At 45.1% G+C, this 27178-nt stretch overlaps 1 protein-coding gene across 1 annotated transcript; it reads left to right on the top strand.

Annotated features, from left to right (window-relative positions):
- Window positions 1-8374: 8374 nt before the first annotated feature.
- ndnf (neuron-derived neurotrophic factor) lies at window positions 8375-20860 on the top strand. The gene is made up of 4 exons (XM_056277473.1): window positions 8375-8585; window positions 15071-15274; window positions 15852-15976; window positions 17630-20860. Exons 2-4 carry the CDS (start codon window positions 15072-15074, stop codon window positions 19024-19026), a joined length of 1725 nt encoding a protein of 574 aa, XP_056133448.1. The 5' UTR covers window positions 8375-8585; window position 15071; the 3' UTR covers window positions 19027-20860.
- Window positions 20861-27178: the final 6318 nt, after the last annotated feature.

Below are 27178 nucleotides of genomic sequence, written 5' to 3'. Positions count from 1 at the left end.
CTCAGATGTCTCAATGGTAATTGCAACATTCTCTCCTAATGTAATAAAAAAATAAATAATCACAAACTGTAAGACAATTTGGTTTTTATAGTCATGGTTTTTTTTCTTGCATTGTCACTCAATGCATGAGGTGATCAGTTCTAGTTGATTATTCATTTACCATGCAAATATTGTCAATGATTATCATGATTCTTAAATCACATGTGTGTGAGATTTTTTGCTTTTCTTTTTTCTTTTTTTTTCTTTTGCTGTCGCTGATCACTAAATGTAGTGTCTTTCAAACTGCGAGGGGAAAAAACAAGATAAGCAGAGTTTCAACACCAGCACTGTTAACAATAACGCTTTATCTGAAGTCCTTGAAGGTGGGAGAGTATTTGCAAGCCAATCTGAAACCTGAATGAGCAGTTTACTTTTTCTCTGATACTCAGCTCAAAACTTCATTGCAGAGTCAGGGTCCATAACAGACAAAGACATGGTTAAAAAAAGAAAAATGAAGCCATAAAAGATGAGATCCATTTGGTAAAAGATAAACCCTAGACAATACATAGAGCAAACACAATAAAATAACATAAAAGGCACAAGTCAGTGTGTTATAAGAAGGCAGCTATACCAGTGGTCCCACTGCTGGGATTGGTAGCGTGTGGCACTGAATCTTATATTTGTTAAACTCTTGAGGATTATCAGAGTCATTGAGCTGGCAAATAGATTTATAAATTTTTGGGATGAGCCTGAAAGGTTTTGACTCCTGCAGCCACAAACATCTCACTTGCACTACACCATCTATAGGTCTTTTTAGCAGTATTCTCATAGCATCATTATAAGCCACTCGAAGCCCCTGTAAGCTTGCTTTTCTGCAGTTTGACCACAGGGGGCAGTATATAGTGCTGTACAATATGCTCTGAACAGAGACAGCCTCACACTAACTGAACACACAGCAAACTTGCGTGACAGAGTGTTTGCTTGTGTATACATCATGCGGCATGGCCTATAAATATCATCATCGTCGTCTGTCATTTGATCAGTAATATAATGCCCAAGATATGTCACCTTGTTACATACCCCAAGATTATTATCAGACAATTTAAAACCAGGACATTTTAGACAACTGCCCTCTTTGGTTCTGCAGACCATAACAACACTTTTACTAACATTGTATTTGATATCGTGCTCCACACCGTACACACTTCTGAACTGAATCCTAAACGTTATGGGATTTCTGTTAAGATGTCGACCGCGTGGGATATGTGTGTGTGTGTGTGTGTGTGTGTGTGTGTGTGTGTGTGTGTGTGTGTGTGTGTGTGTGTGTGTGTGTGTGTGTGTGTGTGTGTGTGTGTGTGTGTGTGTGTGTGTGTGTGGACCGAACCCCAGGCCATCAAGAGTGCATGTTTCTGCACAAATGTACGTTGATAAGGATGTGTTTAACATTCACAGTTGTTTTTGTGTGCCTAACAGTATGAGGGGTCCTGATGTGTTGATTTAACAGTAGCACGTGGCACATCACACACAGCCTTACACCTTCCTCCGCCTCATCAGTGGGTTTTGCCGGGAGACTACCAAGGCCTCGGTGTGAAAGTGTTACAAAAATGAGACATCAGAAAGGGAAAGTAAAAGAAACAAGGACACTCCAATACTGTTTCAACCAGCACACTCTCCACACAACTTTCCCTCATACTGCAGTTGGATTTGAATGTTGAGCTGCGGTTAAATGCAGCACACCAGTGTCAGATGATCTCCTCTGTGTCGCGCTCGGCAGCAAACCAAGTCAGCAGCCGGACATTTACAGTCACGTCTTGTGCACATTTTCAAAAATCTCAGATTAAATGACTCTCACACACACACACTGACAGAGCATGTCCAACACAGCTGGGGGTTTTGCGTAACCTTCCTGTAGCGTATGTTCCTTTTCAAAACCGTGATCTGTTAACCCTCTAAGGTGGATAAGCATGTGTTGGGGCCATTTGGTAGACGGTCATGTACAGTGTGGGCCATGCATGCTTCACGGGTGCAGCTGTTGCATCCTCACGGGGTGGGGGGTTGCTTCGGGGGATGGTGTCTCGGGACACACCTCAACATCTCATAACGTAACAACTGAACTCAAGTGAGCTCAAATTACACGTTTAAATCTACCACACCTCTACGATAGCTTACCTTTCTTTCTGCCATTTTACGAGGTCTCTTACGATAATGCATGGACATGAAATAACGATTATGGATTTGTAGAGTTCACGTCCCGTGGATGAGCAGACACATCTCCCATTAGATTGTTATAAACGTGTGTAAAGGTGCCCGGCAGTAGTGAAACCTGTCGCCAGTAATGCAATGCCTCCCGCGCTCCTCTCGTCTGCAGGAAAGGTGCAGAGTGGGGGAAGCAGTACCTCCTCCACTTGTCCCTGCCTCCTCCCGGCTGTGTTTACAATATGCATACCATGCCTGGAGCTGCCGTGCTCTAGAGTTTCACTAAAAAGGCCTGGGACAGACTTCTGTTTGAATATGCCCGTGTGCGTTCCTGAATCTAAACTTTGCTCTTTGTTTATGTCTAGTGTCCCCCTGAGCATTTCGGGCACCGCTAACATGCCGCTCCCTTATTGGATAATGGGATGAAGTTGGACGCTGACACACTGCCCTCTTATTGGATAATGAGAGGAAGTTAGACGCTGACACGACATTCACTCTTCACTCTTGTCCTCTTTCATCTGGTTTCAATTGTGGCTTATCCAGGGCTGCAAGGAACCTTTGGAGAGAATGACAAGATGAGAGAGAGAGAGAGAGAGAGAGAGAGAGAGAGAGAGAGAGAGAGAGAAGGGAGGGTGAGACAGAGGACAGGGACGGTCTTTGGTAGGGAGGAGGATACAGACTAATTTTAGAAACAATGCTGATGTCACCAGGACAGCCTGGGATTTTTATCTGCATGCATCTCGTCTTCTGCAGGGGCCTTGATGCCACACAGACTTGGCGGGACACCAAAACAATCTTTGAGGAAAAGTTCCTTAAGTTTACACAAGAGCTGGGTTTCAAATAACACTCCCCAAGTCCCTGCCTTATCTGCACCGTTCTCACAGGTTGATTTTGTACAAGTTGACAGGGTTATTTGTTGAAGGTCAGGTGGGTACACGATGAGGCAAACTCACACGGCTATAGCTAGCGGCTATCTCGAACACACTCTGTTTCACCATCGCTATCCTTCACTCCCTCATTCCTTCCCTTGAACTGTAACCTTCTTCCTCCTCTCCCACTGTCATGCCGCTGCCTTCCCTTCAAGAGTGATACCTACCCTCAGCGTCTCTGTGTAACTGCTGGGGTGGTTTGAGTTGTGTTGCTATTGGGAGAGATTGCCTGTGTCTGCTAACACCAATTAGGACAGAGAGCTCACTCCCCCGTCCTATCAGAATCAGAATCAGAATCAGAATTACGTCTATTGGCCATGTAGGTTTGCACAGCTTGACTCCAGTTTCATGGCTCTCTCAGTGTACTTAACCTAGAATAACAACACTACAACGCAACACTCTCCAGATACTATATACACAAGGATTGACTTATACCGGCGAAATAAGAGGTGATAAAGTGCAATGGAGCAGAACATATAGCAGAGATGCTGAAATAGATGTTAGCAGGTTAACATCGACACACACACACACACACAAAGAGAAGACAACATGGAAAGGAAATGTGTGAAATATTTACAAATCGGAGGAATTCAGTGCTGACCACAGGAGACCCCCATCCTCTTCATTCGACAGCTTAAGCAAAAAATACCTCTGATAACTTTAACAAGTGCGATGTGAATAATGAATGTTTGAGTGTCAGTTTACCTGCCCATGTTTGATTTTGCATGCGTGCATGCGTGTGTGTGTGTGTGTGTGTGTGTGTGTGTGTGTGTGTGTGTGTGTGTGTGTGTGTGTGTGTGTGTGTGTGTGTGTGTGTGTGTGTGTGTGTGTGTGTGTTACAGATGTATAATATCAGAGGAAAGGACAGTGTTGATGTGCAGTTTGTTGCTACAGCTCATAAATGTCCTTCCTTCCCTCCTCAACCAACCAACCACACACAGACACAGACACAGACAGACAGACAGACAGACAGACAGACAGAGAGACAGACAGACAGACAGACAGACAGACAGACAGACAGACAGACAGACAGACAGACAGACAGACACACACACACACACACACACACACACACACACACACACACACGATGATCTGGGAGAAGCTTCAATTCTTCATGGCATCATAGCTTCCACCAAAGCAAATGGACCAAGGCCAGAGCATACTGTTTGCTCTTATCTAAGTTTGCAGCAGAAGGAAATGTTCTGTGTAACGGGCTTGTGTTAAGGATGACATGGACAGCACAGAAATGTGCCGGGATAACGGTCCGTTTAGCATCGCTTCTCTCTTTCAATCAGCGCAGAAACCAAAACTGTCCCCAAAACCACAGATGCGTTCTTTGAAAGTGTGATATTATGAGGAATTTTACAGTTACAGGTTTTTATATAACGAAGTAACCCGAACGGCCCTATTTGTTGAAAAAGTGAGAGAAACTTTACCAGAAGTACAACTTGGCTTGAAGATAATTGTGCTCGCCAGGACCCTGTTCAGGATGGACGACACAGGGCAAGCTAAATGATTGACTTGCTTCCCAAAAGCACACAAAGCAGCACATAATCATCAAGCCTCTGCTATCTCTCCTGACACCGATAATGACCCATTCATCACCGCTGGTTTGCCAGGTTACACTTCTCACTAAACTCCCCCAGTTAATCTTTTATTCTGTGCTCTAACCGACATTAATGAGATCTCATCTTTTCTTTTTCTCTTGCAGCAGGTGTACTACCAGAGTTTTGCCTATTTCTTCATTGCACATACTATATAGCAAACCCTCCACTTTTGTTACGCATTATATACTTTATCTTCAACTGCATGATGATAAATCAGGGATACATAAAAAAAACATTTGGGATATCTGCTCTCTGAATCAGGATCTTCGCTTGACATTCTCCACGGAGAGTAGGTGTAGCAACTTGATGCATTGCTCAGAGAAACCTCACTGAGGTGAACTTTCCACTGTCATGGGGGACTGGACCAATGCTTTCCAATTGGAAACGCACTCCCTGTGATCACTGTGCACCAATTGCGTGCTAGATGTAAATCTTGCTCAGTTCGCACACTCTCCTAAGTATGTGGATTTTTGAAAGCCGACTACGGCCGAAGATAGGGACGGATATGTGGATGTCCATATGGATTGTGACATTGTTTTTCCTGAGCTGTATTGCCTGTGAAAATGAGCTGGGTTTTTCCCTGCAGTGGAATTGAACGAGTGCAGAGAGATCACTGTGGCAGGAGCGTTTTTCACCTCTTTATACCCCTCCTCCCTCCATCTGTAGTAAATTGTCCCTGGCGTGGATATGTTTTCAAGATTCTGGCATGTAGCTGAGGTGTGCATGTGTGTATGTTTGTGTGTGTGTGTGTGCGTGTGTGTGATGTATGTATGCATTTTGTATCTGTGTGTGTGAGCATGTGTGCATGTGTTTTTGTGAGTACATGTCTCTGGAGTGGATTCTTTTTCACAGCTTGATGTGTGGCTGAGAGCAGATTCAATTTGGCATCTATTTAATCCCAAGGATGTGAAAGTCACAGCAGCCCAATCATCAGCCCGGACATCAACACCCCCACCGTGGTTCATCTGCCCACACCCATAATTGAAGGTATAAACCCAAAATATTGATTATGACTGTAAAAAACGTCTCTTAGTCCTTCCTTGTGAAACTCTTTGCACGCACACAAAGGTACAAGTGTGGGCCCCTCTCCTTTGCAGTACCATTAGTGCAGAATGATTAAATGATGTGCAGCTTTGCGCTTTACAACTAACACATTGTTTGATTAATGTTTTAATTAAAAGCAATGATACTGCGCAAGACGTCTTTCTTTACCAGCATAACAAACTTAAATCCTGTGTGGTGAAGGACGATGCATGATATAAGAGGTATAAGATATGAGAGATGACATGCATTATCAACATTTGGGCTGAAGCTGGGTCTCCAACTCCCTTTTCAAATCTATTTCAGTCTGGTCACATGTTCTGTTGGGGCGTCCCAGGCCTTCTCCTCAGGGGGGAGAGAACAACTTTGAATGCTCCTGTGTTTGATAAAAGCCATGTCAAAGTCCTTATGCACCATCTCTGATCTTGCGTGTCCGCACAAAACTGCCCCTCTCGCCTGTTCAGACTACACAACTCGTACAGGTTTCATGTTAAAATAACACCCTTACTAAAAAAGAAGCCGCAGTAATGATCAATAAGATCGCCTTTCCCTTTTTTAGGTTAAAAGTGCAGCATTTGTAGAAGTCCTGCGTGCCCACTGTTGAGTTTGCGTCCAGCGTGCGCGCATGTTCTCCAGGCGGACACTAGATGTCACTGTTGTACCGACACGTCTGGTCTGACCGACGGGCTCCCTGTTGAAACAGCACAGAATGAATGAATGGTCCGTCTCATAGGACGGGAGATACGTTATTCCACATACATAGAATACATAAGATTATACTCCAAATTGCTGTGCATTCATTTTGGGAAAAAAGACGAACGAAAAACGGAACAGTTCAGCATCTACATTCATCGTGCAATTTACATGAAATGTGCAAGATTCACCCTATTAAAAAAAGTGAATCATTTTCTCCACTTTGGACTTTCTCTCTTCTAACACGTAGGCTAATGACGCATTAATTGCCACGGTATCAATGATCCATGAGAGTTTAGAAGCAATATAAAGTTTGTTTGGATAATGGATGGATAAAGTTGGTCAATTTGAACATTTTGTATAAAAACGTTCTAGGCACTGCACCAAACATTTAGATACGGAACACGTTTACCCAAATGCGCTTTCACGTAGGCAAAAGTGTGCATAGAGGGTTCACAACATGGCTGAACGCATGCAACACCTGCTCCAGTTAATGGGCTGCAGCGATATTAGCAAAGTGGCAGCCTTCCCTCCCGGGGAAATAACAGCAACATCCTTTAGGTCTAGATTGCCCACTCATCAGACATAGACCCTCATCAAGTCGTAAATTTAATGCCGTTCACGTCAGAGGGACAACATTCAGTCAATGGCTCTTATCTCGGATAAACATTGACTTTCCTGGGTTTCGGCCCAGCAGCAGACAAAACCCCCCCCAAAAAAACAAGAAACCAAAAAAAAAAACACCTGTCTCCCACCGGGAGTTTCCACAATTGATCGGCAACCCACATTCCAGTCTTTACAACGTTACTGATGTTAATCCTCGTCACACCTTTAAAGTCGGCCCGCCGGATCGAGAGGCACGGGAACGATCATGTTGTGCAGAGCCGTGCAGCTCTCCCTGGGCCCGTGATAAAACTTGCCTTCTTCACACAGACGTACGTACGTAGCATAGCCCCCAGGGCTGCGTGACTTCTGAGGATGCTATACATACACAGTACTACCCAAAGTAATAATTTTCTGGGCGCATCACGACAAACAGCTACTAGACAGAGAACGAGAGAGAGAGAGAGAGAGAGAGAGAGAGAGAGAGAGAGAGAGAGAGAGAGAGAGAGAGAGAGAGAGAGAGAGACAGAGAGAGAGAGAGAGAGAGAGAGAGAGAGAGAGAGAGAGAGAGAGAGAGAGAGAGAGAGAGAGAGAGAGAGAGAGAGAGAGAGAGAGAGAGAGAGAGGTATGAGGGAGATCCCCGCTCTTGAACAAACCAAGACAGGAGTTGTTATTTGCGGCACATGTCTCATTTCTCGGCAGTCTACTCAAAATAATTGGATTTGAGGAAGAACAAAAAAATACGCAAACTCTTAAAGAACACGTTTCGTGAATGGCTAACTAAGAGGTAACCCATATTTACTTCGTATCCCTGTTGGAATTAGTGTGGGGGGGGGGGAGTTTCATTCATAAAGAAAGTTACTACCAGTCGGTGTGATAGGTTACCGGCTGGTTCTGTGCTCCTGCTTAGATTTCCTCCCCTCGGCGGTGGCGTCTTGGAGGAGTGGGCTGGTTTCATACAGTTGTCAGGCTGTTTCTGAACAGCCTTCCTACAGAGAGCGCGGGAAGAAGTTCGCACCACTTTGCCTCCAATCCGCTCGAGCCTTCAATAGCGGCGGCGCGCGGCAGGGGAGGGACGCGCTGCCTCTGTATACACACTCATACTACTACTACTACTCTCTCTCTCTCTCTCTCTCTCTCTCTCTCTCTCTCTCTCTCTCTCTCTCTCTCTCTCTCTCTCTCTCTCTCTCTCTCTCTCTCTCTCTCTCTCTCTCTCTCTCTCTCTCTCTCACACACACACACACACACACACACACACACACACGACTCCCAGAGACAAGTTAAATCCGCAAGAAACTGCCAACACGCATCAGAGCAGCTCTGCCTAATCCGATTGATACTACACCGGGACCGGACCGAGGGAACCAGTGGACATTAAAGGGCGGACAACTTTGACTTCCCCCCCCCTTCCTTTTTTAATGTTTTCGTAGAGTCGCAATTAGGGTGCTTTTATCATCGCGGCGATAACAGAGCTGCCGTGAAAACACGCACCATCATCCTTTTTAGACAACTTGACATTTTCAACATCTAAAAGGTAAGGACCACTATTGCTCTTAAAACGCACGTCTCTCTCTCTCTCTCTGTCTCTCTCTATCCCTCTCTCTCTTTGTATGATCTTGCTTTCACATGCGGCGATGCGAATGAGCGAATTTAATCAACATCGGTGAAATGATGGAAACAGAATCAGAAAACGACCAGTCTTTCTCCCAACTTTTCTGAAGCTTTTATTTTGACATAGACGCCGATGGCTGCTCTTACGTGTATGTGTTTGTGTGTGTGTGTGTGTGTGTGTGTGTGTGTGTGTGTGTGGGGGGGGGGGGGTCCCGGGTCCCAAAAGTGAAAAATCAAGTTAAAGTCTAGCATAGGACTCTCCAAGTTGGCGGAGACGTGTCTTTGAAACGCGTGCCAGAAAAGAGGGGAAGAGGTTTTGCGGTTTACAACTCCGGGAAGTTAAGAGTTTTCAGACACACGTTATAATCAAGGCAGAACTCGCATGTTCTTCTGATTTCGGTGGTGTCCCTCCGCCGTGGCGGCGGTTCACATGTCAGCATGTCACCGCGGTACGGAGAGTCTCTCGTGAAAGTGCTGCGCGGCATTTTTTTATTTTTTTTTTAAGCAGGAGTTGCGAAGGACGCGGCGTAGAGTTCGCTGCCTTCCTGCGCTTTGTTGCCGTGAAGGGTTCCCATGCTCTCAGGGGTGACAGAGCCTGTGAAGCCACCGCATTCATCAATATGCCTCCTCCTCGCCCTTTTCTACGGACCAGCGCGCTACGTATTCTCTTCATCTGCACCACCTTCACACACACACACACACACACACACACACACACACACACACACACACACACACACATATATATATATATATATATATATATATATATATATATATATATATATATATATATATATATTTATACACACGCGCATTTAAAGATGTGAAAAGGTCGCATGGGTTGTGACTGTCAGGTTTGATGGGGGGGGGGGTTGTTTCTCATGTCACGCACCTGCATGGGGAAGTGGTACTAAACCGGCCTAGAGAGAGCAGGGCATCTATAAGAACAACCCTGTGAAATCTGTAAGTGGATTTACATTCCGCATCTCCACCGCGGCAGTTCTCCACAATCCAAACCGGCCGAGCCATCTCTGGACGTTCATTCACATGCTCCATATCAGAGACAAACCCGAGATGAAAACGAAGCGGGGGAAAAAGAAAAAAAAGAAAGTGTATATTTTCCTTCCTTCTTTTTCGCGCAGACCACGATGCGACCTTTGTTTGTTTTTGTTTTTCCCCACTCAGTATTTTAATGAGAGACAGACTCGGAATGGGAATTTGCATGTCTGTGTTTGGTAGCGGGGTGAAGCCGCGATGCCTCCGTCCACTTTCTCAGGGGAAGGAATCATGAACAAAAAGTCTTAAAATGGGAAGGTCTGCGTTGCATACCGTAACTAAACCGTGATTTGCATATGAAAACTCCGGGCTGAAAGAATTCCGCCAGTGTTGTGGTACTATAGCCAGTCTGCCAGTGTATATACAGTCTCCTCCACGTTGCCTTTGTCCGGACTGCATGTCACATCCAGAGTCATTGGTGGAAGATTAAGGACACGGCGACACGTTTTTATTTCCTTGTTAAATTATTCATCATATCCACACCCACTCTCCCATCTCCTTTCACTTTTGCAAAGCCTCTTATTATGCCAGTACCCTCAGACTATAACTCCTGAAGACACGTTCTGTGCTCCCTGTAAGACCAGTCCGGATCAGGACTGACTCATTTCCCACTATGCCAGTCGGTGGCCTTATCCATAATGATAGGCAGTGGTTAGATGACTTTCCCATGGGGGGCATTTTGTCGTCTAATCTGTGATCACCCCCCCCCCCCAACCACCACCACCCAGTCACAATGACAGCAAATGGAGAGCACATCCGTCCGAGGTACCTCTTTCATTTGAATGACTCATTTGAATTTGCAGTAATAGAAAGTGGCCTCTGCGACCTGACCCTATCCTCGAAGAATCGTTCTAGGTTGCATTGCTTTAAATGCAAGCTCCAGAGATGAACCATAGAGCCGGGAGGCTGAGACAGAAACTAGGCTCTCCTTTTCGTTGTGTTATTGTGCCAACATGTCTTTGTGGTCTGATGATGGGAAAAGTTCAGAAACTCAATCTGTGAGTGATGTTGTGGATGGCTTGGAGACAGGTCCTGAGTGATGATTTAGACTTACACACAGTCTGCAGCAAAGGAATTTGATGGTTTGGACACATAGCGCATGCGCGTGCGCGCACACACACACACACACACACACACACACACACACACACACACATACACACACACACACACACACACACACACACACACACAACAGAGAGAAAATCTCTCCATGCTTGGACCAGAGCCCTTACCGCAGTCTCTACCAATTCATTAATGAACTGTTTGGCTCTCCAAGAGTACCAGACCTGTACTGGTTTGGTCTGCCTATAGAATAGGTCCAGGTCCTGTGTGGTTCCATCCTTGGCTCTCGGCTCCATATCCTCCACTCACTTCCTATGCTCATGTTGGCCCTGAAGTGACAGCAATGATGGAGGTTGCTACCGAGGACCGGCCGTAAATCTGCCGTCAGGGCTCCTTTAAGAAAACACACAGTGGCTCCAGGTCCCGTAAGCCCTGCCAGGCGCCTTGTTGGGTGGAATCCGAAATGTCTCTTTATTTGTGTTGAAATTAAAGTGTCTTTTATTCCCCCCCCGTTCTGCTAATGAGCTCCATGTGGCAGTAGGCAGGAGGCTTATCCTTCCTGACAAGGAGCTGGAGGGGTAGGGGAGAGACCGGTTAAACAAAGTGAGGGGAGAAAGGGTAGGTCAGGGATAGGTTGATGCTTAAAGACACTAGCGCACATGCACGCACACACATGCACCCATGGTAACAGAGGAGGGGTGGGCCTGGTGGATGAGTGGCCGTGGGTAAGCTGTTGTGTTGTGTTATGTGTGCATGTGTTCTGCCTTGTGTTGTGCGTAAAAAAGAAAAAAAAACTCCACACATGAATCCATGTGCTCATAATCAATGTGTTTCTTGCTTCACATATGAGGGATACACATGCATACACACTTTGCATGCATTCACTCACTCTCCTCTCTCGCTCACTCTCTCTGACTTGTCTTTATTGCTCTCTTCTTTCTCTCACTCTCTCTCTCTCTATCTCTCTCTCTCTCTCTCTCTCTCTCTCTCTCTCACACACACACACACTAGCACACATATTTACACTCACACACTCACAGCAGACCCACTAACCACGCAATATTTTGCTGTCATTTACCGGTGTTATGTGAATTAGCTTGAAGTATTTTTCATTAATGAGTGGTTTATCAGATTGGATGGGAGTTACATCTGGTGAATTGCTGAATTCTTCTGCTTCCATCTCATCCATCAATGGACTGATGGATGATGTTTAGTAGCCCGCTGATTGATGTTTTGAAAAGATTGCGTCCATCTGGGACCTCAGAGGACATATTGTGAATCGAACATTTTGTATATAACATCCAATTTTGTTTGTAATGGCCTCGAATGGGGCCAGGGTCAGAGCGGTCAAGAGTGGATATTTGCATGAGGAGATGCCATTCCTCATCTAAGCACTTGTCGTGATCCCAGAGGAACCATGCTAACACGAAGGGGAACTTTAACGCAGTCAGATCACATTTTTTGGAAATTGAATCTCATTACAGGATTTTTTTTTTAATGGAATGATAGCCTTGATCTTGTAAATGGGAGATTTAAAAAACAATCATCGATATTTTCCTATATCAATAAAAATCAGTCTACATTTCAGCCATCGCCTGCAAACCTACATTACATAGCCCTCTCTCGGCTCAAAACATATTGGATCTTCAGCCAAAAAAGTTTTCAACAAAGTTGTGGTCGGGGTGAAGCTGAAACATAAATGTATAAATAAATAAATAAAAAGAGGCAGCAAAACAAAGTTGACACGATTGTGGGTGATCTTGCCTTAAAATTTTCTTCCCCCAAACTGCGATCATACATTCCCCCCTCATTCTAATTAAACATTAGGCCTTATTTGTTCCAGATGCAGCTTTTTTGATGTTTTATTTTGGTAAGGGAGCTCCGTGGCATGAGACGGGTGCAGGCATATACAGGCAGCTCCGTTCGAGTCTGCACGACCATATCGGCCGTGCACGGGTCCGCGCGCAACCGCAGGGATCAGACACCAGCGAGCTCAACTGGTTAAATATATATAGGTGTCATTTTTTCGGCAGCGCTCCCACATTCTGGATCTGAATCTGGAGCGCAATATTTACCGCAATTAGACCGGGGATGAGGAAAAATATTAGGCAGCACAGCCATCGGCTTTACATCAGTAATCTCACATGTGAAGAGCACATTGCACATGTTGGAGACACACACGCACACACACACACACACACACACACACACACACACACACACACACACACACACACACACACACAGCGCTAATCAAATACACGATGGCTGTTTCACAAACTAGGCAGGGAAATGCATCAGTGACACAACACTTGGAATATAACTGATAATAGACATTATATATAATGACATCGACGTCTCTAGCGCCAATGCGTGGGCAGTTATGAACCCGGGGCCTCTCTATGACTGTATGGTGTTTTTTGGGGGGGTGGTGTGGTGGAATGAAAGACAGTGCTGAACAGCTCTGTACATACCACCTCAGAGCTGTCTTGAGTATTAATAGACACGTCTTTGTTCCGGCCGACACGCTTCTGAAGTGGAACGAGACAAGCCGAGGCGATAAGGATCTCCTCTCTCTGTGAGTCGAACCTCAAAGTACCACTTACATGGCTTTCTTTTGCTCTGTGAAGTCTGCCGGGGTGATGGGAGGCTGGCCTCGAGACAACAGGGGCAGACGGAGACACTGACAGGGGCTGTCAAGGGCCCCCCCCTCCCCCCTTCCCCCTTCCCCCTTCGGCCTGCGTTTTAAAGGACGATAACGCACTAACGAAGGCATGTTTGTAGCGTAGCGGTGTGCTGAGGCCCGTTCTCTCTGGTTTTACTTATATCTGTCTATCTTGAGGGAGGGGAGCATGGGAGGGAGGAAGAAATCTGTTTGACAAGAGGGACAGAGAAAGGGGCGGGATGTACATTACATGTGCACATGTGTGAACGAGAAAGAGATTAGTTATATTCGTTGAAGGACGAACGGGCGATCAAGGGAAAGAAAGAAAGAGGAGAGAGAGAGAGGGAGAGGGAGAGGGGTCATTAAAAGGACACCCTCTCGCTTGCAGTAAATGGCAGTAAAGTATCTGGCTAATCTGCCGTCATTACGCTGATTAAATCACCAGGGATTTGGTGTTCCCATCAGCTGCAATCAATGTGGCAAAATCAATAGACAGGGGATATGTGAGAGGCTCTCAGGCATGGTCAGCTGCCACTAGTCTGTCCTCAGCGCCACATCCCACACTGGCAAATAGCTACACTAAACATCTTTATGAAGCTATTTTCCAAATATTATTGCCCCCTGGAGACCCAGACAATCTCTTTCCATCCCTTCTTCCTCATTTTCAATCTGATGTTCTTGGCCCTCAGGAACTCTGCTCCCGTTTTCATGGCTTTCTATGGCCCCCCCACATCCTTCTCCGGTCTCGGGTCCTCTGTGTCGTGAGCCGGATATATTCTCTCTACTCTAACTCTTTGTTTTTTGTGGGGTGGTACCCCCGTTCGTTTCATCCAGTTCTGAGGTTTTATGAGCCATGCTGAATTAACGCTGAAGCCAGAACTGCAGACAGCCATGAAAACACGTTTGTGTAGACAAAAGCAGAAACATCAGAGAGCAAATCACAATCAAAAAAGAATAAAAAAAGGGAAATCCACATTTGTGAATACATGACTTGATTTATTTATTTTACGTGTTTCAAACGGAGAATATACTGTAGCTTGGCAAACAAACAATAAACAACAATGTTTGCCCGTAGGCTTCGTCGGAGCTTCATCAGTTTGTGTGCAGCACATGGTCCCGCTCAGTTTTTGCTATCCATCCATCCATCCATCCATCCATCCATCCATCCATCCGTTATCCAAACCGCTTATGCTGCTCTCAGGGTCGCGGGGATGCTGGAGCCTATCCTAGCAGTCGCTGGGCGGCAGGCGGGGAGACACCCTGGACAGGCTGCCAGGCTGAAAAAATGCCCACGAAAGAAAATACACTCACAACTGTGATCCCTGTTCTAAAATTGACCTGGTGTACAATGAAATATAGTTAAGAATGACTTAGTGTTGTTTTTTTTTTTAGGATGGAATATACTAGGAGAGAAAAAACAAGAAAATCTCCAATAAAGAGCAGTTGTATTCACCTTTGGACACATGAAATAACCACCATGCACACATTTGTCCTGGTCAAGACTTTACAAATATTGAGCTGTAAACCCACACTATATACAAAACAAACTGTCTTTACCAGTATCCTGGGTTATGTGATAACGTCAGCGAGACTTGACGTTTTTGTTCTGTATTTTCCAGGATGAGGCTGTGTACAGGACCCCTAGGATGGTGTGTGGCTCTAGTCGCTGTGTTAGGGTTGGGGGCTGTGGCCCAGAAGCTGCCCACGCGAGACGAAGGGCTGTTCCAGATGCAAATCAGAGACAAGGCCCTGTTCCATGACTCCTCCGTCATACCGGATGGAGCTGAGATTAGCGGTTACCTGTTCAGAGACACACCCAAGAGGTAAGGAGGTCTAAATCCACATGACAAAACTGCTGCATTTAATGAGTACCGTGACATGTTGGTTAGCAATTGTTGGGGGGGGGGCAATTGGGTGTTCAAAACATCCACATGCTACTATCGTGAAGGTATAATAGGAGGTCCAGTAATTGGCAGTGCTGGGTAGGTAAATGCTCCTCTGTGATTTTTAAGCTCTTGCACTCGATATGTCTGCTGAGTCAGCCATAATACTCAGAGAGGAAAACAATAAAACTGTTGATGGCCACTTAGTGTAAACAGAAAGGAAACTTCAGCTGTAGTACTGGAACATAAAGTATTACGTTTGTGTCAAAATAAATAATTGATGAAAAAGTCATGTTCGCATAATGGCGTGTCAGTCAGTCAGTTCAAAGAGAGAGCAAGGTCGGTGCAACAATATAATCTCTGCATGCTAAGACATAAACAGGCCCAGGGCGCTCTGCTCAAGGTTTTATTCTGCAGCCCACACCGCCCTTCCTCTCCAGCATATACGTACTATATCTGACTACGTGGAGACAGTGTGATTCGTACTGTACAGTCCCTTTACCTCTTGTTTTAACAGGTACTATTTTGTGGTGGAGGAAGACAACACACCCCTGTCTGTGACGGTGACGCCCTGTGATGCTCCTCTGGAGTGGAAACTAACCCTGCAGGAACTGCCAGAGGAGGCCAGCGGAGAAGGATCAGGTAAACGACATCGGACGATGTGGAAGAGGTTAATCACATGTTGTGTGAAAATATGCCCATCCCACACACACAATTAGCCCACACAGTGATGTTAGGCCTGGTGTTTTGGAGGGTTTTAATTATCTCACAGTCATGGTGTCTAGTCTGACCATTTATGATGTCTGGCTTGACCAAGCTGACGTCTGTAATCTTAGAGAGGGACGCTACTCTGCTCTGCCTAGAATCCAGTCTACATTTCTCCCCTTTTCAAGTTTCCATGCTATCGCCCTCTCTCCATCTGGAGAGTATCCTTTTCAGCTCAAAAGATCAGACCCAGTCGCAGCAGATGAATAAAGTGGTGGTTTAAGAGCATACACATGTGTGATTTGAGCATATATTTGAATATGAATGCATGTGCAGCTGTGTGTGTACGTACGTATGCGTGTGTGCGTGTGGAGTATATGTGTGCCACTGTCAGATTGAATATCACAAAATGATTTATTAGGCGATTATGTTTTTGAAGACACGCACCTCAACCGAGGGTAAAAGAATTAATCACCGACCGGAGCATGAATGACAAATTAGGGAACAAAAGAAATCAGAAATCAAGAAGCGTGACTTCACATAGGTGGAACCGTATGGATTTTCTGACAAACATTAATTCTATAAAAACATAGTTTTGACGTCTCTTCCTGAATTTGCTGCTCTCTTTGCTAAATGTCTCAACTGGGAGTGGATCTTTGGCCATTAATTTTTAGTACACCACTGAGCACGCTCACTGGTTGACAATCATAATATTATGGTTTCTTGCTTAGCTGAACTAAGACCTTAGATTGTATCCCTCATGTACGGGCTACAAGGCACCTCTTTGTAGCAAAACTCCTCAGGAAAGGCCAAGTGAATGCTGGCCTGTGATGTTGTGGGGTGTTTAGAGTGAAAACATGGCTGCTGGCTTTTGATGGGCAAATCTTCCATGAGGTTTTGGGAGCTTCAACATGACCTCACCAGCATCAACACATTAAGCTGCTCTTTTTTAGTACCTGTGGAAATTATTTCTCATCTCAGTTGAGTGAAACGTTGAGATAAAGTGGAAACACTGGCGAGTATCTCTGTCAAGATATTCATCTCGGAGACATCCGGGTAGCATAGCGGTCTATTCCGTTGCCTACCAACATGGGGATCGCCGGTTCAAATCCCCATGTTACCTCCAGCTTGGTCAGGTGTCCCTACAGACACAATTGGCTGTGTCTGGGGGTGGGAAGCCAGATGTGGGTATGTGTCCTGGTTGCTACACTAGCACCTCCTCTGGTCAGTTGGGGTGCCTGTTCGGGAGGGAGGGGGAACTGGGGGGGAATAGCGTGATCCTCCCACGCGCTACGTCCCCCTGGTGAAACTCCTCACTGTCAGGTGAAAAGAAGTGGCTGGCAACTCAACATGTATTGGAAGAGACATGTGGTAGTCTGCAGCCCTCCCCGGATCAGCAGAGGGGGTGGAGTAGTGATCGGGATGGCTCAGAAGAGTGGGGTAATTAATTGGCCAGGTACCATTGGGGAGAAAAAGGAGGGAAAATCCCCCCCCCCCCAAAAAAGATATTCATCTTTGCAATATCAGTGGAGGCCAATTGTTAAGGCAGTGTTACGAAAAGAGCTCATGTTGTCTCTGTTTGTTTTCCAGGAGAGCCTGAACCTCTGGACCAACAGAAGCAGCAGGTGACAGTAGATGAGGGGACTGAACTATTCAACTACAAAGGCAATGATGTGGAGTCGTATGTGGCTACCAGCACGCCCTCTGGTCTCTACCAGCTGGAGCTGCTGTCTACAGAGAAGGACAGCAACTTCAAGGTGTATGCAACCACCACACCAGAATCTGACCAGCCCTACCCGGAGCTGCCATACGACCCTCGAGTGGACGTGACGGCACTGGGCCGTACCACTGTCACCTTGGCTTGGAAGCCCACCCCAACAGGCTTTCTGATGGGCCAGCCTGTCCAATACTGTGTAGTTATCAACAAGGAGCACAACTTCAAGAGCATGTGTGCTGCTGAGGCTAAGATCAGCGTTGATGATGCCTTCATGTTGGCTCCAAAGCCCGGCAGAGACTTTAGCCCTTTTGACTTTTCACACTTTGGCTTTGTCCCCTCTGACAATGATTTTGGCAAGGACCGAGGCCTCACAAGTAACAAGATCTCGCGGTCTTACACAGCCAAACCCAGAGTGTCGGACATTCAGAAAGTGTGCATTGGCAATAAGAACATCTTCACAGTGTCAGATCTGAAACCAGACACGCAGTACTACTTCGACGTGTTCGCTGTGAACTCTGCGACCAACACCAGCACAGCGTACGTGGGCACTTTTGCTCGCACTAAAGAGGAGGCTCGCCAGAAGACAGTAGAGCTGAAGGATGGCAAAGTATCTGACGTTTTTATTAAAAGAAAAGGCAGCAAGTTTCTGCGCTTTGCCCCAGTCTCCTCCCACCAGAGGGTCACTCTGTTTGTCCACACATGTCTGGACGCCGTGCAGGTACAGGTGAGACGTGACGGCAAGCTGCTGCTCTCCCAGAACGTGGAGGGCATACGGCAGTTCCAGCTTCGAGGGAAGCCAAAGGCCAAGTACCTGATCCGCCTGCGAGGCAGCAGGAAAGGCGCCTCCACCCTGAAGGTGCTGGCCACCACCCGACCCAGCAGCAAGCAGCCCTTCCCCTCGCTTCCCGAGGACACGCGCATCAAAGCCTTTGACAAGCTGCGCACCTGCTCCTCCGCCACCGTGGCCTGGCTGGGCACGCAGGACCGCAACAAGTACTGCGTTTACCGCAAGGAGGTCGCCGAGAATTACGGCGAGGAACAGCGACGCCGTGAGCAAAACCAATGCGCCGGGCCAGAGACCCGCAGGAAGTCAGAGAAGGTCCTCTGCAAGTATTTTCATAGCCCCAACCTGCAGAAAGCTGTGACTACAGAAACCATCACAGGCCTGGAGCCAGGAAAGACCTACCTGCTGGACATTTATGTAGTCGGTCACAGCGGTCACTCAGTCAAATACCAGAGCAAACTGGTGAAAACAAGGAAATACTGCTAAATGACTCTGCAAAGAATAAATCTATTATAAATATATATATATATATTAAATAAGTTTATTTAACTCTAAGTGATATTCTACTAAAGAGTGTATACAGACTGACTACTCACACAGCGGATGGACCTGTGGCAGAGACTGAACTGTTTGTAGAGAGAGATATCAACCTGTATATTTATGTTTACATTTCATTGTGGCACGCCTGGATAACCTATAGGGAGAGGTGCTTTGTCGCCAGGGCATCCACGTCCTTTCGCCACTGAGAAGGCAGAACTTTAAAGAAGATCATGTTTTGTTTTGGTTTTTTTTTTCATCTTGTGTGTTTCTTCATTGCTGCATGATGTTTGCTTCTGTCTCGCATATTTTTTTTTTTTTGTCGTTCCTTCAGTTTCAATTCACGTTGGCCTGCAGTGATACAGTCGCTATCCAGCTTTGTATAGTTCTCTCAGTGCATACTCAGTACATGATTTAGGAGCGATTTAAATTATTTCATACTTTTGTCTCTTTTTTGATTGTTTTTTTTTTTTTTTATTGATGATAATAATTACTGCTATGAGGAAATTCCAATTCTATGAGGAAATTGTCGTAGTTGAGACATTCCCTTGTGTATCACAGCCAGTGTTTGCTCTTGAGCACGTCTGTAAATGTGTCCTGTGCTGGAGGTCTGTGTATAATCACTGTATCACTGTGTGTGTGTGTGTGTGTGTGTGTGTGTGTGTGTGTGTGTGAGTGAGAGAGAGAGAGCGAGAGCGCGAGAGTATGCGTGTGTGTGTGTGTGTCACATGTACAGAGTTGTCCTGCCAATATTCATGTACATAAACACTAAATATAGAACAAGTAATCCTTGTGTCACCCTGGGTGTCATGTTCTTTTGCCAGGCAGTTAACATCACAATCGTGACTCTGAGATGAAATGGCACACTGCACACCAGGTTTATAGACTCGGAGGCCTAACTTGTGTTCACATAAGCATAAAGTGATACCGGGAACGATTCAAAATGATAACTTGATCCCCCGGGAGTGATTTACAGGTCACAGAAAGCTTGACGGGCTCCATGGAGAGATTACTTCCTGGAATGTTTTTGACTCTTGTTGTTATGTTCAGGTCAAAGTTAAAACGTTTTAAATATCACCTGTCACGCCACAAATACTGTCGATATCGCTAATAATTGAGTTGAAGATAAGCTATATTGGATATTTTTAAATACATTTTACAATTTTATTGCTATAAAGTACAAAGCCGGCCTGGGTCAATGTGACCAGCGAACAGTACATCCATAGCTGGCAAGTGGAGAAAACATAGAAGGTTAAACCTCAAAACCTCATGTTAAATGTGCTCAAAACCAGTGCCTACACCAGTGTCTAATATAAAATCGGTGTCGGGCAGATGCACCCTCAAAATAAATAAAAAAGTGCATCTGTCTAAAACTTCACATGCGTTGGAAATTAATGGGGGGGGGGACTAATCCAATGCACAGGTATGTTAGAGTCTTTAGTCGTCTGATTGTAGAAGTAATCCGTTCAGCAAGTTCCTTTTTCTGCATCCACGTTGTGTAGGTCAAATAACATGATGCTGTTCTGCCCTGAGGTAACCCAGGACTGGTCACGTCCACTTTACACCATCAACTGACACAAAATGTCACTGGTCAGGAAAGTTGCGTTCTGGAAATGTGAGTCTTAAGAAGATAAAGTACATCATATCATCATGTCTGTGGAGCAAGTGACCTGATGTCTGGACAAGCTAATCATGTGTTGTTTCATGCCTGGTCTAATGAGTGTCGCCTCAAATGAAACATCAGACACTTCACCCTTTTTTTGGGACAAATCACAATGCTTCATCTCCTATTATTGTTGTTATTATTATTATTATTATACCTTTTTAAAATAATAAATTGTGTTTTAATAGTGAGAATTTCACACTTCTCTGGTATCACTTCTGGCAAAGCCTGAGCACAAAAAAATAAAACCGAAGATCATTGGTTAAATGAGCTGGAGATTACCTCATAAAGCTGAAATCCGGGATTTTGCCTCCATCAGTAAGTAGTTACTTTATCCATCTGGACAATGGAGTCAAGTTGCCTAATACTAACCTGCATCTCTACCATGGTTGGAGATGCAATATTCCTCAAACAGGAAGAAGGAGTTAAATGTGATGCTGATGTGGTAACACATCTGTTGGATGTATGATCTACCAGTTCAACAATTGATGTTACAGCGGAGCAGTGTTCCCATATAGTTGGATATAGTTTGTTTACTGCTGAGCTGGGGCGGCACGGTGGTGCAGTGGTTAGCGCGGTCGCCTCACAGCAAGAAGGTCCTGGGTTCGAGCCCCGTGGTAGTCCAACCTTGGGGGTTGTCCCGGGTCGTCCTCTGTGTGGAGTTTGCATGTTCTCCCCATGTCTGCGTGGGTTTCCTCTGGGTGCTCCGGTTTCCTCTCACAGTCCAAAGACCTGTAGGTTAGGTGAGTTGGCCATACTAAATTGTCCCTTGGTGTGAATGTGTGTGTGTGGTGGTGGGGGGCCCTGGGGGGGGCCCTGTGATGGCCTGGCAGCCTGACCCTGAGAGCAGGATAAGCAGTTTGGATAATGGATGGATGAGCTGACGGCCCATAAGAAACAGTGGCTGCTACGTCATGTATGTAGTTCTCGCTGCCAGAGGATCATGGATTTCAGCTTTAATGCAACGTTTCTTTCTGGGAATCTTTCAAGGATGACTTTCGGAGCAATTCAACAATGAGGATGCTCTCAGAAGTCTGTTGTGCTGAAGGATGACGTCCAAATGGAAAATGTCAAAACAGCAACATGTTTTGCAAAAAAAAAAGAAAAGAAAAAAAAAGACCTCCCCCCATAGAGCCGCGATTTTGTTTTTACAGTGCATTTTAGAGAATCGGATGACTCGCCGTACTATTTAGTGAAAACAAGAAGTTAACCACAAATAAGCCGAAGAGCAAGAACAGACATACATCGACAGATACATCCACACATCCCAATTATGAATAGTCTCAGGTGAATGGGAAAGTGCTCTCTGTTGTGGCCAAGCAAAACAGCTGCTGCTTTTGAATCGCAGGGTTTCTATCACATCCCGATTCGAAGTAGCTACACTGTGATTCATCATCATCACAGTGTGCTGTCAATCAAGCGGTCCTGGTCAGAGAAAATGCAGGAAGGCCCCACCTGGCTTCCATTAACCTGCTGTTGCCCTGGAATAATGTGGAGGAGCTCCCAGAGAGCTGTGGGAGTGTCATGGATAGCTCTGTAAACTGCCAGTAATAAAGTTGGCCAGCAGGGACGGCTCTGCTCAGATGTTATTCAACCCTCATGAGTGAGATCTGAGATTTTTTTTTCATTTCATTAATGAAGCCAATATTTTACTCTTTGGTTACCCAAGTGGTACGGGAATACTAGAATGAAAAAAAAAAAACTCCACACATTTTCTCTAGTGCATAGACACTAAAGGAGCTGTCATCAGAAGCAAACCCAGTTCACTAATTCCTAACCCCCTCCCCTATATATATATATATATATATACACACACACAAACACACACACACACACACACACACACACACACACACACACACACACACACACACACACACACACACACACACACACACACACACACACACATTAGGGCTCTGCACAAGACCTAAAAGTGCTGTCTGTGTTTATGTTTTGCATGGTAATGGCCACAGGGCTTTGATGTACCAGTTTTGTATATACAGTGTATGTGTGCTTGGAGCAGGGTGAGGAATAATGACAGACGTCTAGTGCTGTGCATAAGTGGGGGAAGTAATAAGACCGGAGCACGGAAGACCTGCTTTGATTCCTGGTCCAGTTTAGCATGACTCACTTTTAGTCTCAAATTCACTACACGGGTGTCACAAGTATGGCTGGTCTGAGCCGTCATTCAAAACAGCCTGATGTAAAGGGATTATACATAAGACAAAAAAAAGTACACTCTCAGTAAAAAAAACCCAATTTTGTTAGGTAATGATGCCCTGGTTTGCTCTCACAGAGATCAGAGCCCTAGATAGAGAGAGTTGCATCAATGAGGGGTCAGAACGCGAGAGGGTCACGTGGTTCATGTAGCCGCCGAATAGCTCCAAACGAAGCTTGGCGGGTCATTTAAATGAACTGCTTAGCCGCGATTTCTGGTAACTACTAACCAATATTGTCAGATTTTTACATTTATGTATAGATATAGATATATTCCAACGTGACACATATTCTATGCGCACTGTTTGTAACTATCCGGGGCTCCCATGATCCGCCATTGCTGTTAAATAATTGGCCCATTGACGTCTACGGAGTTGACGTAACTCTCTCTTTCTAGGGCTCTGGCAGAGATCAACTGGATGCGAGCATGTGTTCAGTGTGTTAATGCATTTCATGCGTATTCATTGCATTCCATAACTTAGACTTGAGTGACATGGAGAGAGTTGTTAAAAGAAGCAGAGGATAAAATGAAAGCTTTGTATCCAAACATAGTTAAAAGCTGGCACATGCCACTAAACATAAAGCCAACCAACACATTATTGCAGATTTGAGTTAAATACTGGAGAGGCTTTGAGTGTTACTCCTTTGGCAGCAAGAAAGCAGAGAAACTCAACACAACTAGCTATACAGTGTATGTCAAGCTAAAGCTGAGCGCAGAATTACAGTAAAGCCTTCTGCCATCTAGGTGCTAGAAAAGGTTGAATTCATACGATTCAGTCCTGCATTGGTGCCGTTGTCTTCTGAAACGGCAAAATAAATAGAAAATGATTGAAATACGATGCTGCAAGCTCTCAAATGTCATACATGAGTACACACCAACATCACGAATCAGGACCATGTGAGCACAAATACAAACACGAACAAAGACACACACACACACACACACACACACACACACACACACACACACACACACGCACACACACATACAGAAAGCCCTCTCTGAAGAAGGGTAGATTGTGATGAAAATGACTCCACTTTGTGGCTCAGGGGATAGATTATTGTTGAGGCTCAGCTCCAAACCAGCTTCGCATAGCTCTCATTCAACAGAGAGTCATGCAGAAGTCTGGGGCTCCAGCCCAAACCCATCCTGACCAAGAGTCCTTTCCCAGAGTCCACAGTGGAGAGGGACCAGTTGCTTCTCAGGCATTGCCAGTCTCAGCTGATCTCCATAAGAACAACTTTTGGAATGTACCAAACAAAGACTGCTCCAGTTTCCACCAAATCAAAGATGTCCCAACTCATCGGTTGGTCTTGCACATAGTTCCCTAATGCATTCCCTAATTCTTGAAAGAGTTCGGGACAGGCTTTGGTGGTGTTGAAATTTGTGTGCGAATAGGAACACTGTAATTTCTAAATGTGTACATGTGAGAGTGTGTGTGCCAGTGTACGTGCAGGTGAACACATTATAAGGCTTGCGTACTGTTGGCATGTTTGTATATTTGTGTACTCGATGCCTCTGCCCCCACTTGTTGGATCAGCATAGAGGTGGTCCCTCAAACTTTCTTGTGTTCATGAACTCACTCCTAAGTGCCCGTAATTTCTCACGCTTCATCTGTACTGTAATTTCAAAAGGTTTGTCTGAAGACCCTCCTTTAATGGCGATCCGGGGTTGACAAATGAAAACATCGTTTATCCAGTGACCTCGGAGCTGCAGGAAATGGTTTGCTGGTATTTCGACGACAGCCTTGAAATAGGGGGTTGTGGTGAGGGGCTGCGAGGGTTTGTGAAACATGAAACAAAAGGTGGTCTGGCTCCTAAATCTACAGTATCAGGTTTGGGAGATTTTCAGAAAAATGCACACATCCATTTGGAAAATCTTGTATGGAACCATTTGTATGTTTGCCGAGACTGAGGTTTTCTTCCAGTGAAAATATTTACTTAGAAAAAAAGAAACTCTGAAAGTATTTATTTCAGCGCGATCCTCTGCCATGTCCAAAATGTGGTTTGCGCACTTCTTGCCCCTCAGAGAGCCCATTGGCAGGCCTGGTTCTGCAGCTTGGTACTTTTAGGTTGTGAGTCCCCATACTGTGGTGCCGGCATTCGAAACATCTTTGAAGATTTTGGTCGAAAATATAGTGTTTATCCTGCCAAGTTACACTCTGTGGTGATTCATGTCCGTCAACTACAACACCATAGCAAAAGCTGTCCATTAATGTTAGGGTGTGAACCATGTGTGTGTGTGTGTGGGTGGATGTGGGTTGCAGCGAGGGGAAGATCTGTGGATGTGTGTCTTTTTTGCAGGTGTTGGAGATCAGAGTTGGTCCGGATCACCTAGGGATATAAGCGAAAGCCGAGTGAAAGTTAATGGGGTTGGGGGTCTTGAGAGGGCAAGGAGGTAAAAAGGGGTCATGACACTTAATCGTCCTGGCTCCACAGACCATGGCCCTGACAGGGAGGTCAAGGGAGACAGAAATGGGCCTGGGTGGGGCAGAGGCGCACAAAGACTCTCTGGTGGGACCCGTCATCCAATAGGTCTATCTAGATCTCCCTGTGGCACTTTGCACGGGTATCACAGAGCATGCAGCAATACATTTGCGTGGGTATAATTCTCCTAACAAAACTGGAACATGACAGGACCATTGCTGACACAACGTCGAATACAATGTTGGTGGTCTGAGTTGTTTTTATTTTGCAGAAAACAAGCGTGAAAAAACTCTGGTCAGAAGTTTCTCCCCGGCTCTATGGAGTGCTATTTAAGAAACTGTCTTTGAAATGTGACCTGAATTTGAACCGATAAGAGCATTTAACGTTCAGACCGCATAAGTCCGCTGCTTTAGCCCGAGATTTGCATATTGGAGACTGGAGAGCAGTTTGTATCCCGTTTTCACTGAAAGAAACTCGGCCTGTCCAACAAAGATGCAGAGCACATCTTTGTCCGGTTCATTGACTCTCGAGTAAACAGAAGCATCATGACACGATGTCTCTGTGGTATCCTTGTCAACCAGTAATGGTCATCTGGACCAATCATGATGCAGATGGATGTGGAGCCACAATATAGGGAGAAGCCACTGGCATAAACAAGAGCTATGAACAACATAAACAGAATCAACAAAACACTGACACAATGCTGATTAGAGGGGAACGAGATCTGCCGAAGAGGTGTTCAAGAAACCAAGTACACACAAACAGTCAGTGTTGTTGTGTACTTGATTACCGTAATCTTGCTGTGTGGAGTGAAAGTCAACAAATCAAGGTGCACGGGCCACTTTTTTTTGTCTTTTCCGCTTGTGGTCTTGCCTGTTTTTGTTCCTCTACCATGTCTTTCACATCACAATCATCTAGTTAGTATGATATCTGCCAGCGACCTAATAGTTTCAGGATACTGTAATGTACATCTCCATCCAGCTGTCACACAAAATTTGTGTACCGGCTGCTGATGGGGGATTGGCCATGAGCCTATCAACCACCAGTTTGGTAAAAGACCATCTGTAAATAAGCTAGTGGGATAACTATACTTTAACCCATTAGGAGGTCCTGGCCTCTCTTTAACTTTGTTTTATTTCTTATTCTATTATGAAGATGTTTCCCAAGAATCATCATCCTTTGTATTGTAAAGTCTAAATAAATTCTTAACTGACTGTAAACTTTGCGTGGGCCTAATTGTTGAAATATAAAAAGACATGTACTGGCAAATTAATGACTTTTTAGGTAAATACATAAGTACTCTTATGTGGTACTAGCCCTTTTATAAATGCCATGCAAGGTTTGGAGTTAGAATAATATAAAATCAGTAATAAATGAATTGTCGAGGATGATAATACAAGTGATAATACTTTTAATAAAGCAATGATGCTATGACACTGATTGTGAATGGCCATGGTATCCTGAGTATTTCTATTTCTTGCATGGGTGAGTCTTGGTTTGTTGGTATAAACTCAACTAAACTCAACTTTGTTGTTATAAACGCAACGGTCAGTTTAATGGTGCCTGAGCTGCTCACCATATTGAGTTGTGAGTTTCAGGAATCCCTTTTAGCCTATAATTAGAGATGCATTGTGGTTTCTGACCTACTGAGCAGGACACTACAAGCCACAAGAATCAGACGTCTCATTAATCTCTGATTGTCGGCATGATGCGGTTTCTGAACTGTTGAGTGGGCTGTTTCTGGCAGCGAACACAATGATCCATTGTTCTCTAGGTTGATGGTGAATTGGA

The sequence above is a fragment of the Lampris incognitus genome, chromosome 3 (genome assembly GCF_029633865.1).
Source record: "Lampris incognitus isolate fLamInc1 chromosome 3, fLamInc1.hap2, whole genome shotgun sequence".
Lineage (NCBI taxonomy): Eukaryota > Metazoa > Chordata > Actinopteri > Lampriformes > Lampridae > Lampris > Lampris incognitus.
This window is presented reverse-complemented; position numbering and strand designations above follow the sequence as displayed.